This window comes from Aspergillus melleus (assembly GCF_016097325.1).
Source record: "Aspergillus melleus strain CBS 546.65 chromosome Unknown contig1, whole genome shotgun sequence".
Lineage (NCBI taxonomy): Eukaryota > Fungi > Ascomycota > Eurotiomycetes > Eurotiales > Aspergillaceae > Aspergillus > Aspergillus melleus.
Window position 1 is genome coordinate 5,863,496 of NW_025763370.1, and position 13,192 is coordinate 5,876,687.

Consider the following 13,192-nt stretch of genomic DNA (forward strand, 5'->3'; position numbering starts at 1 on the left):
CGCTTTTTCCTTTCTTTTTTGCTTTTTTCGTCAAGAAAGGCTCAATTTGTCAGAGCGAATGTTGTATGCGTATATTTTGTACAAGGTGGATTAATCCGATATTATTAGAATCCCGCGCGATATGTATAAACGGAATATAAGGTATAGTATAGACACAGGTCAACGAGGGTCTGGTCTTGATCTTGGCCTTGATCTTGGATGTTCAGGCAAGGTAGCGAGCGATAGAGCGAAAAAGGAAATGAAAAAAATATTAGTAGGTTAGCAGCAGAAAGGATTTCTCAGTCCAAGTCCGACCGAGTCAGACAGTTCGTCCCATCTCGGTGTAGGATGGGGATGGGGGGTAAGAAATAATTATAGCACGGATGCCAAAAGAGACTAAAAGGAGACAAAGTGGAACTCCGGAGCATCATGGATTCAACTGGTCCAGTACTGGATCGGTATTACATCCACCTCAATTGGTATCCGAGCTGTCTCCATCCATCGGAACAACAGCCTCCTTTCCTCGTATTTCCAGAGTTCCACTGGACAAAGAACGGGGGGGAGGAGAAAGGGTGGCTCTCTCCCCTTTCATTTCCTCTCTTGATCTCTTACGGAGTGTTCTCCATCTCCAGCTCCATCGGTTCATCGGAATGGCCTCAGATCTCAGTTTTACAATTACGATTCCAAGTCATTGGATTTGATCTGCTCGAGAGAGTTTACTGGGGCGGCAAACACTGAGCAAACATTGGCACGGCCTACCCGGCGGTTGATAATGTCGTTACGGCAGAGTATATCGATCCCCATCTATAAATACATATCTACCTGAAACATGCATAGGCGCTGGGCGATGTCGGATGCTTTCCACGGTAGCGACCGAGTTGCGTCTATTGCGTGCGTATGACATTATGCCTTACTGCGTATGCCCACTGACTCGTCGGGATATTATGAAAGATGAATAAACGAGGCTGGGTGATAATAAGCTATGAGCACCAAAGCTGAGGAGAAAAAAAAGAAAAGCAAAAGTGGTCCAAGAGATCCATTCCACAAGGTCCACGGGCGGACTCATTGGCGTCGACGAAAACCCAAGGGAATGATGGAATGATGGGAATTCATTGTCTCATTTTACCCACGGAATGGGTCATTTTCCCGTGGTGTGATGCACCCCATACATCCGGCTTGTATGATGATACATCACGATACCACATCTTGGTACCACATTTGCCTTTGTGGTGGGGATGTGGGAATAACTTCCTTTATTCCTTTTACTTGCCCATAACTAGGTAACTAGATTCATAAAGAGTAATCAGCAATCCTAACAAATGAAATGAATGACCGCCAAGAACCCAACCTGTAAATCATGACACCACACACATCGGACGATCCGTCTCCTTGTCCCTGCATCTCCAATTGTTTCATTGCTTCTTTATTAATTCTCCCTCTTCCACTCTTCCAAGGCAGCTTTACTCACTCTGCCACCCCCTCCTCTTTCTCTTTCCGCCCGAACAAACTGGAAATAAAAACTGGGCTGATCCGAAATAAAACCAATCTGTGTGTAACCGACCTGCCGCGCACTAACGGCCCCCTAAGGACCTTAGCGCCCTCCTGCAGAACCAGCCACATTTGCGCTTGGCCTGCAAGGTGAAACAAAACCCTCGCGTTGGACTAATCAGATTGATTATTCTCTTTTCTAGCGCCCCTTAGGGAAGGGAAGGGAAGGGAAAGGAAAAAGGCCCCCCCCCCCAGCAATATGTTGTTTTTCTTTTCTTTTTCTTTCTGATCCGCACTGCCCCCCACAGCCTCAAGGGAACAACACTATCCCGATGTATAGCACTAGAACTAGCAACTAATACTATGGGACAGACGGGATCGAATTCCAATGCTACGGAGTACATGTGCGCGACCCGGCGCAGAGATTGGTTGGTTCGTTCTGATGGTGTCTAAGATGCGGCTGGCTTAAGGCTTTAAAGTTTACGGCTTGCTCTTCTTCCTTTTTTCCCCCTCTCTCTCTGCAGTCCACTCGGGACAAATAGTTCCAACAGCGGCTATTACGGAGTAGTTAGGATTGAGGATTGAGTCAGGGATCCCTAGATCACGGAATATGCCGATATGCTACACCGCATGCAGAGGAAGGGAAACTAGCAGGGCGTTGGCTGGGTGATTCTCCGATTTGCAGATATTTTCTGATCCTGTATCCGTCCCTACCTACCTACTGTTTAGTGTTTACACCGAGTACACCGTACGGACTACGGACTACGACTACGCCCAACAGGATGGACTAAAAAAAAAAAAACACCTGCCGTCTGGTCATGCATGGGCGGCAATGGGGATCCGCTGCGTTTGCCGATCCCGGCACCTTATGCTTATTGGCAGATATTAATACTCCGTGGCTTGCTGGGAGTATGGGGTAAGCGATCTGATTAGTACTTTTTGATTATTATTAGTGATAGCCTGGGGGCATCTGCATGTTGAATGTTGATGCCTGTTTTGTTCTGTTTTGTCTTGATCAGTTTTTGTTCCGATGGTTGGAAGATTTTTCTCCATCCATCCACAGGAGGCTGAGCTGTGGCCCGTGAGTGGTACTGCTCCATAGGTAAGGTAACTTGTCCGGCCGAGATCTAAACCAGTCCACACACCGCACGCAGCCTCGCGATCTTCTCTAACCATGGGTCGGAGCAACAAACGTACTGCCACACGCAATGCATCCGAGAAAACAAATCAACAAAACATGAACGAACATCCAGAGCGAATTGGCAATCCGATGCTTTTGAAATCTTCACCCCGCTGTGTGTGTGTGACGTTCATTCTAGAATATTCTCACCTCCTTCCTCGTCATCTGGGTTCGTCATCGGCGCTTGAGCCACAGGCTGCGATTCCCCACCTGATCGGCCTCGACGATTGACATGACAGCTGTCGATGGAACGACTCACGGACGGTCGGATTAGGTAGCAGCGTTAAGGTCAATTGATTACGACCTTGTCAATGATGGCCACGTCAAATTCCAGAGGTCAAACCATTCTGGTCGAGTGCTCTCCGGTCCTGATTGGGTCGTCTTGTCTGGTCGTTGGCGCCGGAAGAACCGATCGCAGAAACTCGTCGAATGATCTCATTCTATCCTTCGGTACTTGCTGCGTCGCCTTCCATGATTGAGCGGATCCTCGCCGTCAACCGGGGCGACACGTTCATTCCTTCCGAAATCAGACGCTCTATTCGAACGACAACCTGCACGCTAGTAGGTGGGTGGCCAATTTCTTCGCCGTCCGCGTGGCAGACGGGCAGCATCCGATGAACTACATTGCGTTCCGCTCGCTGTCTCGTCGGTTTCGGTGGGATGGTGGCGGACGTACAGCCCCATGGTTCGCATATTGTGTCTAGTTCGAAACGGTCGGAAGAGGTTCGCGTCTATCGATTGAGGCTGGTTGATCTTGCGTGCACCGTCGCTGAAGGAAATGAGGTGATGCATGTCTGGTGGCAAAGATACTAATTCCGCGCGTCTTGTTCGTTGGGGATTGTTCCCTCGGATTTGCGAAGTCTGGCACTTTGCTGGTGTCCTGGAATTCCCTGGTCTATGCGCTTGATTTCAAGTTGCCGAACCCGTGATGGCCGTGGAATCGCCTCACGAGACTTGTTTTTCGTTTGCGTAAGTTGAATGAGATGGAAAAAGGATTGACAGGACGGATAATTTGGGCTCGGTTCGAGTGATGCCCAGTAGCCCAGTATCTCGATCCAATATTGAACAGAATTATGACAAGACAGCCACTTATTTACCGGTAAGTGGCTTGACGGGAAGTTGTGAGGGTCACCGAACGCATCAAGATGAACTTTTTCAAGTTGATCAGCGACTTCATCTGGCTGATCAACATAAAGGATAAATCTCATCTAGTTAGCTCATCTCCATCACTCTATCGAGTCCTAGACTCCCAGAATACATCTTTTATAGTGTACTGCGATCAGCAACCTATCCAAAGCCCTCGCTATCGCAGACTCAACACTGCTGGTAACAGACACCCTCATACGCTGGGCAAAAAAGAACTCCACCATGTTAGGTAAACGGTTGCAAATAGATATATTGCGCTCAATTACTGGGGCGTTGGCACCCTGCGGTGTTGGAAATCTACACAGTACTCGTTGGGTTTTCAAGGATGGTGAGATTGACTTACGGGTGTTAAATACAGTACGGAGTAGATGCGAACTATATTAAAGGTTCATGCTTGCTAGCTCTCTCGCTTTTCGAGGCTCTGCGCTAAACCCTCATGTATCTCATCTTATTCCCATATGAAAAGCAAAGTAAACGAGGTTGAATATACGGATGTCGAAAAAGTTCTCCCCCTTTTGTCCCCCCGAAGATCGCAAACACACCCCGGCTCAAAAGATCAGAGAACCCCATCTCACCATACCTCGGTTTTGGCAACTGAATCAACATGACATATCCATCTACTCCGTATTCTACCTGTCACTGTGTGCCGCAAGGCTAGAACACAAAAACCAGGAAACCTACCTCAAGGTCCGTGATCCCTTGGCAAGTCTTATTCTGGGAAGTTTTCCAGGCATGATCCCTGTCGCTTGGCGTGGACTAGCTACTTACGGGGTACATCCACTCCGTATTTGTGGCGGAGTTGACTTCCCTTACCTATCCCGTACGGTCGAAGTGGATATGGGGATATGACGTAGGGAGTGTGGAGTAGAGTGCGGAGAAATATGGATGATTTATTCATTAGTTCGGGGTGAGTCTGCAAGGGGTGATGATTAGTTGGCTACGGTGTAGGCGTGTATTCTATAGTTGTCTGTATTTATGATCTGTCTGTTTGTTCGGGTGGATTATTGCTAACTAATGTTGACGAGGTTGATAGGTGGTTAGGGGTCAGGGGTCTCAGGGAGCTGTCTGTGGGTGTGAAGGAAGGGGTGCATAAATAGTTAGCTAGCTAGTCTAAGAGGATTTAAATCATTGTGGGATAGTTACATGTTGCATCTGGTTATCAGATATTGTGGGGATGCAGAGCCACGGAGTTCTCATCAGCGGAAGTTTAAATATCAAAGTCTACGGAGTACAGTCGGCTACTGTCATGGCCATGATGTATCAGATAGGATCTGTAAGACAAGCAGAAAATTCCGCACCATATGGCTGTATTATGCTCGAAATGATATTTGTAAAGACAACATTGACTCAAACTCTCAAACTCCGTAACATATGGTATATAGACACATAAATATCTGGTTCATATTCGTCCAGTACTGAAACATCAAACATCCAAATTCATTCAACGCGCGTGCTATGCATACATCGTAGCTCATCATATATGATCACATAAGGAATTGTAGGTTGACATCTGGGGAAATGTTAGTAAGGAATACATCTGACATGGTAGATGATAGTGCTTACCCAAGGGATGACTGCAGCTCAGCTGCGGCTTTTGCGTATATTTCCCTTCCAACTCCGATCGAATCGAGTTCAGCAGTTGCAGGTAGCTCTGGTTCGGCTGTTGCGTCCATGATTTGATGAACGCCCAACTCAGCGCTCCGCGAGCTTCTCCGTCCTGGAATGTATCCGCGCTGGTTTTTGTTAGTAGAGGGGCGCTTAGAATTAAGCAAGTAGACTTACGATGTCTGCGTGTCCTTTGACCCCGAAAACATGACCACATCCGCTGGAGAGGTCTTGGTCATCACCGTGCGCTGTCGGGCGGAGTCGCCAATGGCTGCCTTTTTGAAGAACCCAATAGCCGTCTGCGCCATGCTACCCAGATCGCCTTTGCCGTACGAGAGGAAAGCACTGAATAGGTCTTGCGCTGCCTCTTTGGCCAGGTTGGGCTCTTTCAGAATACCCTGTGTCGAGTACACATAGGGTAAATCGAGGGCAGTACCGGAGTGACACGAATCGAAGATGGCGGTTAATCGGACACCAGGTCTAAGAGGACGGACCCTAGGGAATCATAAGTAAATTGAAAGAGTGACAGAGGGGATTCTCGTACATGATAGCATGCATATCATCATCCACAATGTGTCCAGCAGTACGGTAATCCAGAGGATATATGACATCGTCGTAGCCTTGGTCGCGTTAGCACAATTTACATCTCATCGGGAGCGAAGCTTACCATCCTCCTCGTCTCCGTCGAGATCTGGGGTTCGTCCACCGTGACCTAGATGATACGATTAATTTTAAATTCCGACCGATCAATGCCGGGGACTTACCTGAGAAATGAATGAACAGCGAATCATTCGGCTGAGCATCCTTCACCAGCCACTGCATCGCGCGCAGGATATTGGCCTTGGTCGGCACACTCATGGCGTTTTTCTGATCATCGGTCAAAATGACCATGTCCTCCCTCCGGTAGCCGAATTTCTCGTGCAAGAAGTTCGACATGTTGGCGACATCGTTGATACAGCCGCGCAGCGCGTTCGGTTGCCCGAAATAGTTGATCCCGATCAGAAGCGCTTTCCGGCGCCCCGTACATGTGGAGTACTGGAATCGGTAGTTGGACGGAGCTCCCCGACCAAAGTGCTGCGCCTCCTGCGGCGGACGCGGAGGCATGTGCCATGATTGCGAGCGGCCTGTTTCGGGTATCGTCAGCGAGGACAATTGCGTAATTTTTCACCTGGAAATCAAGGAGAGAATGGGCTTACTGTGACCCTGGTATTGCCCATAAGGCGATGAGGATTGCGGAGGTGGGGTTGGCGTGTGGGTGGGACCGTATGGACCAGGCGAGGGATAATGTGAAGGGGGTGGATAGTGATTGTACTGTTGAGGAGGTGGCGGGCCTGACGGGGGGTATTGCGGGGGGCTTGAAGAAGTCAGTCAATGCCGCGCAGACAAGCGAAAAGGAATGGGTAAGCTGACTAGTATCCTTGGTGCGGGGGAGGCCAATATCCAGGCTGCTGGCGAGGGTAGTCCCCATGCCACCCCTGCGGAGGGGGAGGAGCGGAATGAGGGTAGTACATTAATCGATCGATCGAACAAGCGACGAGATTATAATTGAGGGGCTGTTGCGGGGTTCAATGAGATCAGACAGTTGCCAAGTCCTGTCTCCACGAGAGAGGATCAAGTAAGAAGAAGGGTGATCGAGATGGGGTGTGAGCAGAGCCAATAGATACCTCTCGATGACCTGCTACCGGTGCGGAGAGTAAGGTAGAAGAGGACAAGAGAAGGGGAAGGGAAGAAAAGGAAGATGGAAGGAAGACGGCGCAAAGAGAGATTTTAAAGAGATGAAGATCCCCAGGCACTGGGGCGACAGGGCTGGCTGATACGTGCGCTTCGGGAGGGGAGTCGGTGGGGCCGACACGAGGCTTAGGGCACCGGCGGTCAAGCATGAAGAACCGTTCTTTCCTGTGTATGTTGCAATTTCAATCTTGATTATGGTGATTCTCCATGGTCCATTGCTTGGCTCGGTGTCTATCTAAACTATGATTCCCTGCCGGTCTCCCTCTGTTTTTTTACCCATCACTGTCAACTTCTATCGTGAGTCTCCCAGCCCTACGGTCGCTGCCCCCAAGATTCCTGCCTATTAATGGGAGACGCTAAGCCCGTCCGTTCCGTTAGTTTCCCCTCGAAACCAGTTGGAGCCTTTAAGCATGACCGAGTCCACGAATCCCGTCGGCTGCCGCGAGCAAGGATATGCTGGATAACACATCATGGCCCATGGATCCGTCCGTCGCAATCCACCAGTAGGGCAGGCGCTTGCCCGGGATTGGCAAGTTTCTAGAAGGTTCCTCTAGGCACCAGCATATCTCATTGGACTCTTGGCGTGCAGGGGATCCATTGGGCTGAGTCGGCTGAGAATGGAACAATGACGATATCCTCATATCCGGGGCAAAAGTGGATGGAGTCCTCCCCTTCACGGATATTCGGCAGCTCTTTTGTCCACTCGTCGATCATGTGCCCGGTGCGCCCTGTTGTGCCGTGGGTTTTTCTGATCCAGTGATCGGGCAACGGTTATGGCATCTCCTTACTTACTCACTCTGGAGGCTGGAAATAGGTCTCCTGAGTCAGGTGATGTGGTTCTTGAGAGTAGCCGTTACACCGATGACTAACGAGTCATGCCATGGAGTGGCTGGGGGGAGGAAATCGCCGCTTATCACGCGTGTGGTCAAACACTCATGAGCAATAATAGCATGCCGAATCACCATCGGCAAATATGGAATCACCGGAATTGGGTCATTATAAATGCGCCGCACAGAAGGGATCATGTAAGGGAGAGACGGAGGAAGAAAAAGAAGAAAGTTGAGAGCGAAATAGTGGCAAGAGAATATGACTTGTCATGTTATATATCACTGCAGCCTGGCGACGGATGATTACTCCGTAGGCGGGTCTGAAATATGGAGCCTCATCTATCAAGGCACTTGTGAGAAATCTTTTCCAAGACATCGACTCTTTTCAACTCCGTACTCCGTAGGGGTCTCCTTGGTGAACCGAAGATACTAGACCAAACCCAACCGTCCCAACGTGACAGCCTCGTACCGCAATCAATGTGACGGACAGGGATTGCTGCATCACCCGCATCACCTCTACATGGAAACTAGGATCCAGACGCGCCCATTCTGTGGGTAGCTCATGCGGAGCCCGGTTTTAACGCGTTCCGATGATCGGCTAGGATTGTCGTTTATCTCGTCTCGTGGCAGAGGGCAGCCGTATAACGTCCGAGAGCGACATGAAGATGACCGATTATATTTGTCACCATGGAACCCCGCAGGACCGGGATACCCAAGTGCTTATTTCCATCCAGTTCGGACCATTTGTGATTGGCGTCAACCTTTCACAGAAAACGCAACTGGGAACCGGGATTCGAGCTGTTGTACCCAAATGCGGCTAATACCTTAGGCCGTCCATCACGCTCTTGTCATCATTAGTTGAGCTCCGTGTAGCTGTGAGCTACTCCAGATCGCGCGTGACGTATACAGCAACACCTTAAAATGTCAAGTACGGACAAAAAACGACTGGTATGCTGGGCATTCACGCATTCCTCGAGTGTTTTGCTTTCTGCAGCGCTTTGAGCTTGCGAGCCTTGTAAATGACCCCTGGTCCTGGTTCGGGGGCAGTGCAAGGCGGGGTTGATCATTAGTACCCAGAATGCCTATCACCATGCTTATCTTGTAGGTCACATTTGAGCACTGGCACTGGCATTCATCATTGGCCGGTTGCTGCTTTAGGTCAACCGAGTCATATAGGACTGATCGGAAATCCAAGGCAGGAATAGCACGCGAGTTGACGTGAGCCAATGTACGGTGTAAATGATCAGCGGTGCTCGGGGATAAAGTGACCAGTGACCACACCGACTCCAAAACAGTATGCAGCCGATCTCAGGATATACGGACAACAGTTGTGGCCGATAAGATCGCTCGAGCTATGGCATCGATCGCATCACGCCGTCAGCCTCATCGGAAGTTGGTGCCTGAGGCGCTGATAGGCTGCAAGATGGTACGCCACGGAACAAGAATTTGGAGTCATGACAGCAACTAGAGCCGCACGGTCTCAGTCCTGAGCCCACGGACTGTTAGTGCAAGATCTCGTACAATCGGATCGCCGTCGTCATCATGCGCGTCGCAATTTAAGCTTACGAGGGGGCATGTCCCTGCGTGGTTTTGACTATTGAGGGCCTAGAGTCTGAGAAAGACTGAGACACGAGGCTCAACAAGGGATATTACGCGACCGGTAACTGGAAAGATTTCCTAATAATGAATGCGACAAAGAGACTAAGAGAGTAAGATTAAGTCCTCGGCTGCGACCCCAAAATTAGTGGCCAAATTTGCGGCTTGGCCGGGGTCCTTTATGGCCGCCCGCCACGCCAAGAGCCTCATTTTACGGGCTTTGGCGTGTCGGTGAAGCGACTGCGAGTAAGCGACTGAAGCCTAGTCCGTGGGTTTTGCCTCTGGGGCTCGTTTATTTGATTTTATTCTTATCTTTATTTTTGTCTTTGGTTGACGAGTGCTGTCTTGGGCTGGTCTCAGCCGGATTGTGAATCACTGTAATTATTTTTAGGATCGCTAAATCTCCCGGTGGCACAAAATGTGTTGGTTGGCCGACAGCCTCGTGCTGAAGTGAATCAGTGGGAAATTCCAAGGGTCAAGCGTACTTACTTTGTTGGGGGGAGTTTTGAGGCTCTGAGGCTCTTGGGCTTGCCTTCCGCGCCGCCCGCGGACTCCCTCGAAACCCACTAAAAAGTTCCCAGTCACCACTAAGAAAGGGGGGCCAAAAACGATCATCATCAGCATCATCAGACTGCACGGCGTGCGGGCCCCTCGTGGCTTAGCTAGTTTTCCCTAGAATTCTGGATTAAACACGCGCCGATTTAGACCAATCGCATTACTTTTGTCGTGTGCTGCAATCCCGCAATCTAGGTTCTCATTCCTTGTCCGCTTCTTTTGTCTTTCTAAACATTCTCAGAAGAGCCGCACCCACCTAGGGGTACTAAAACATGCCTCCCTTTCCGGCCACATTCACCACTAGCCTCATGGATTCATTCAATTTCTGGTCCGGGTGTTTTCCCTTTGGGCACTAAATGTTTTTGTGTGGATCCATGTGTCTCCATCTTTTTACTGCTTTTTCCATTTTAGTCTTCCGGGAGGCAAAGACTGAGCGCAACCGCTTACTGTTTTGCCTGACCATATAACCTCTTTTCCGACTCCCAACTCAGGATTCCCTTCTCAGATGTTTTGGAGAATTACACAGCACTACCTCGGTCATGACGGTCGTGACCAAGAATCTGGATACTATCCCCTACGATGTTTTCTACCAGGTAGCTTCGACATTGGACTGTCATGATTTCATCCACCTGAGTCGCGTGAACCGATCGCTCAATGCTTTGATGCAAAGTGAATCAATTGCGCGAAAAACGATTGAGGTGAGTTCTCTTCCTAAGTTGGTCCATCACGTTCGCTCTTTTTTCTCTCTCTCTTTCCATTTCGTGTTTTGTTTCTGTGTCTGCCACATACTGACCAAATCTAGAACAACCTCCTCCAAACCAAAGAAGGCCAAGAAGCCAAACAAACCAAAAACTATCGCCGAGCAGTTGGGCGTTTGTTTGACATCAAAGAAGCGTTCGCCACGGCCCAACCGTACTCAGTCTCGGTGTTGGGTTACGGCAGCGCATTCCTGTACAGCGGCGGTTCCCTTTGTTACATCTACAACGACGAAATCCGCGCCTTGGATGTACACGGCGGCAGCCGGATCGAACAGGTGCTGAACCTCTACAGCGTTCTTTCCCGCGCCATCCCTGGATGCAATCCGACAGAGGACACGACGCAAATATCCCTGATGCAATACGGATACGGGGTGCTTGCTTTTCTTGTAGAAGTTGTAGAGCGACGCGAATCCTGGCTACTAGCCGTGGACATGCGGCGAAAGCGCGACTGCGGGAAAGGCGGGCGACTGCGGCTCCGGACACAGCTTCAATCCACACGGCGGCTCTTCGTTCGTCACGACGACGCCTATCTTTACTACGGCACTCACTCGGCGTTGGGTTACCACGGATATCCGCAATGGGCGGTCAGCTGCGTCGATCTGACAACCGGGCACCATGTCACCGAGAAACCGATCGAGTTGGACAATTTCGCCGGGTACGAGATTGGGCAAACGGTTTGCTTTGGAGTCCATGAGAAGCATCTCTACGCCGTATCGACGCAGGTGGACTTTGAGGAGGAAGAGGTCGACTGGACATCTTTCTACGTCTGGGTGTGTTTGTCGCCGAGCAGGAATACGGGCCCCGTGACTCTTAACCGAACTTGGCGGCGACAGCATCGCGAGGGTCCAATCAACGACACCTGGTCTGATCTCTCGCTGCGACATGACGAGTCGACGAATAAACTCATGGTTTTGGAGTGTCGGCGTGAGTGGCGTGACGGTGGCAGCGAAAACTGTCGCACGTATTACGTGCAGCCTCTCCCGTCGCCCGCTGAGATCCGCCAGAGTAAGCGGCAGGGAGGCAACGCAGGACAGCTTTCAGCCCCCGCCCCATTGCCCGACGAACCGTTGACCAAAACCCTGGATTCTTCCAACAAGCCCAATTACGAGCGGCCGCGAAAACGTCTACGCCGACATTTCCACCAGGAATACCAATTAGGGGCATCCGGCAGCGGCAGCGGTGCCAGCCCAACTCCACGTCAGGACTTCATCCTTGCAAAAACAAAGTTTCGCACATACAATATCTCAGCCTCGAGTTTTGTCGATCTAGTTAATGATCCGAGCCCTCCGTCGGGCGGTTGCTTCGTACCGCACGACCGACTGCGTTTGCGCGTGGCTTCGCGCAAACGGAAATGTCCTATTGACGAGGACGGAGACGAAGGCTCCAAGGGACTTTTGTACAAACCAGAACTAGCCTCGCCGGACGGTACTCCCCTGGAGAATAGCGAAGAGCGTTTTGCATCTCGCGGGATATCTCTATGGCCTCCGGATGATGCTCCACCGGAGCTTAACAAACTCCTATGCCCATCCAAAAGAGCAGGAAAGATACATGCGGTTTCAGATGAGCGGTCGATACTCTACTCCGTGGACCAAGAAGGCCTAGGCCCCGGTAATCAGGCAATCATTCTGATCAACTTCGATCCGGCCCTTCGGCTGTCGGGTCTGCAAAAGTTGGAGATGCCTGACCAGCTCAAAGCTCAGAAGACCCAAACAGGCGTTGACATTGAGCGACCTCAACTAGCCGATATCGGATGTGAACGTCTAATGCCTCATACAACATTCGCCGGGCAAAGGGCAAACCAGGCTTTGCCATCTGTCCGGGAGGAGCCGGCTATGTATCTCAGTATCCGACGTGGATATTGGCTTCGATGACATGGACCTCGTCAGCCTTGCTTTTACTTTCTATTTGATGACTTGTATTTGGAGGAAACATGAGATAAATGACCCAAATAGCCGATATAAAAATTCCAAAATTTCGGAACCTAACCTCTTTGCTTTTCTCACGGAGTAACTTAATTAGGTCTAACTTGACATGAGTCGTACCATGTGGTACACACGAAGGGTAGGACCGAAGCCCTGACTGAGATTCCGGCTGTCAAAACTAAACGGAATAGCACCAATGACAAAGGTCCGATTCCATAAGCAAGGAAGATCAATCGGTCTTCGGAATAATTCTGCGTCTCTTAGTCACGTCACACGCTTCTCCCTTGTTTGAGCCGTTCACACGACCAATTATTAGAAATTAGACTTGTCCTGCAGGTTGAGTCTCGTAAGCACTACTCTGTACGGAGTACATACGCTCGCCTTTCCCCAGCCTTGCCATTCCCA

At 50.2% G+C, this 13,192-nt stretch overlaps 4 protein-coding genes across 4 annotated transcripts; 2 read left to right on the plus strand and 2 right to left on the minus strand.

Moving 5' to 3' along the window:
- Nucleotides 1-408: 408 nt before the first annotated feature.
- Nucleotides 409-717, plus strand: LDX57_002070 (uncharacterized protein; the record flags this gene model as incomplete). Its single annotated transcript, XM_046083714.1, has 1 exon — nucleotides 409-717. One exon carries the CDS (start codon nucleotides 409-411, stop codon nucleotides 715-717), a length of 309 nt encoding a protein of 102 aa, XP_045939677.1.
- Nucleotides 718-5,277: 4,560 nt separating this feature from the next.
- Nucleotides 5,278-6,909, minus strand: MCA1_2 (caspase family protein; the record flags this gene model as incomplete). Its single annotated transcript, XM_046083715.1, has 8 exons — nucleotides 5,278-5,303; nucleotides 5,357-5,526; nucleotides 5,576-5,893; nucleotides 5,943-6,018; nucleotides 6,066-6,110; nucleotides 6,163-6,522; nucleotides 6,595-6,752; nucleotides 6,809-6,909. The coding sequence occupies 8 exons, from the start codon at nucleotides 6,907-6,909 to the stop codon at nucleotides 5,278-5,280; spliced, it is 1,254 nt and encodes a 417-aa protein (XP_045939678.1).
- Nucleotides 6,910-6,972: 63 nt separating this feature from the next.
- Nucleotides 6,973-7,278, minus strand: LDX57_002072 (uncharacterized protein; the record flags this gene model as incomplete). Its single annotated transcript, XM_046083716.1, has 1 exon — nucleotides 6,973-7,278. The coding sequence occupies one exon, from the start codon at nucleotides 7,276-7,278 to the stop codon at nucleotides 6,973-6,975; it is 306 nt and encodes a 101-aa protein (XP_045939679.1).
- Nucleotides 7,279-10,646: 3,368 nt separating this feature from the next.
- Nucleotides 10,647-12,736, plus strand: fbx15 (F-box domain protein; the record flags this gene model as incomplete). The annotated part of the gene is made up of 2 exons (XM_046083717.1): nucleotides 10,647-10,805; nucleotides 10,910-12,736. 2 exons carry the CDS (start codon nucleotides 10,647-10,649, stop codon nucleotides 12,734-12,736), a joined length of 1,986 nt encoding a protein of 661 aa, XP_045939680.1.
- Nucleotides 12,737-13,192: the final 456 nt, after the last annotated feature.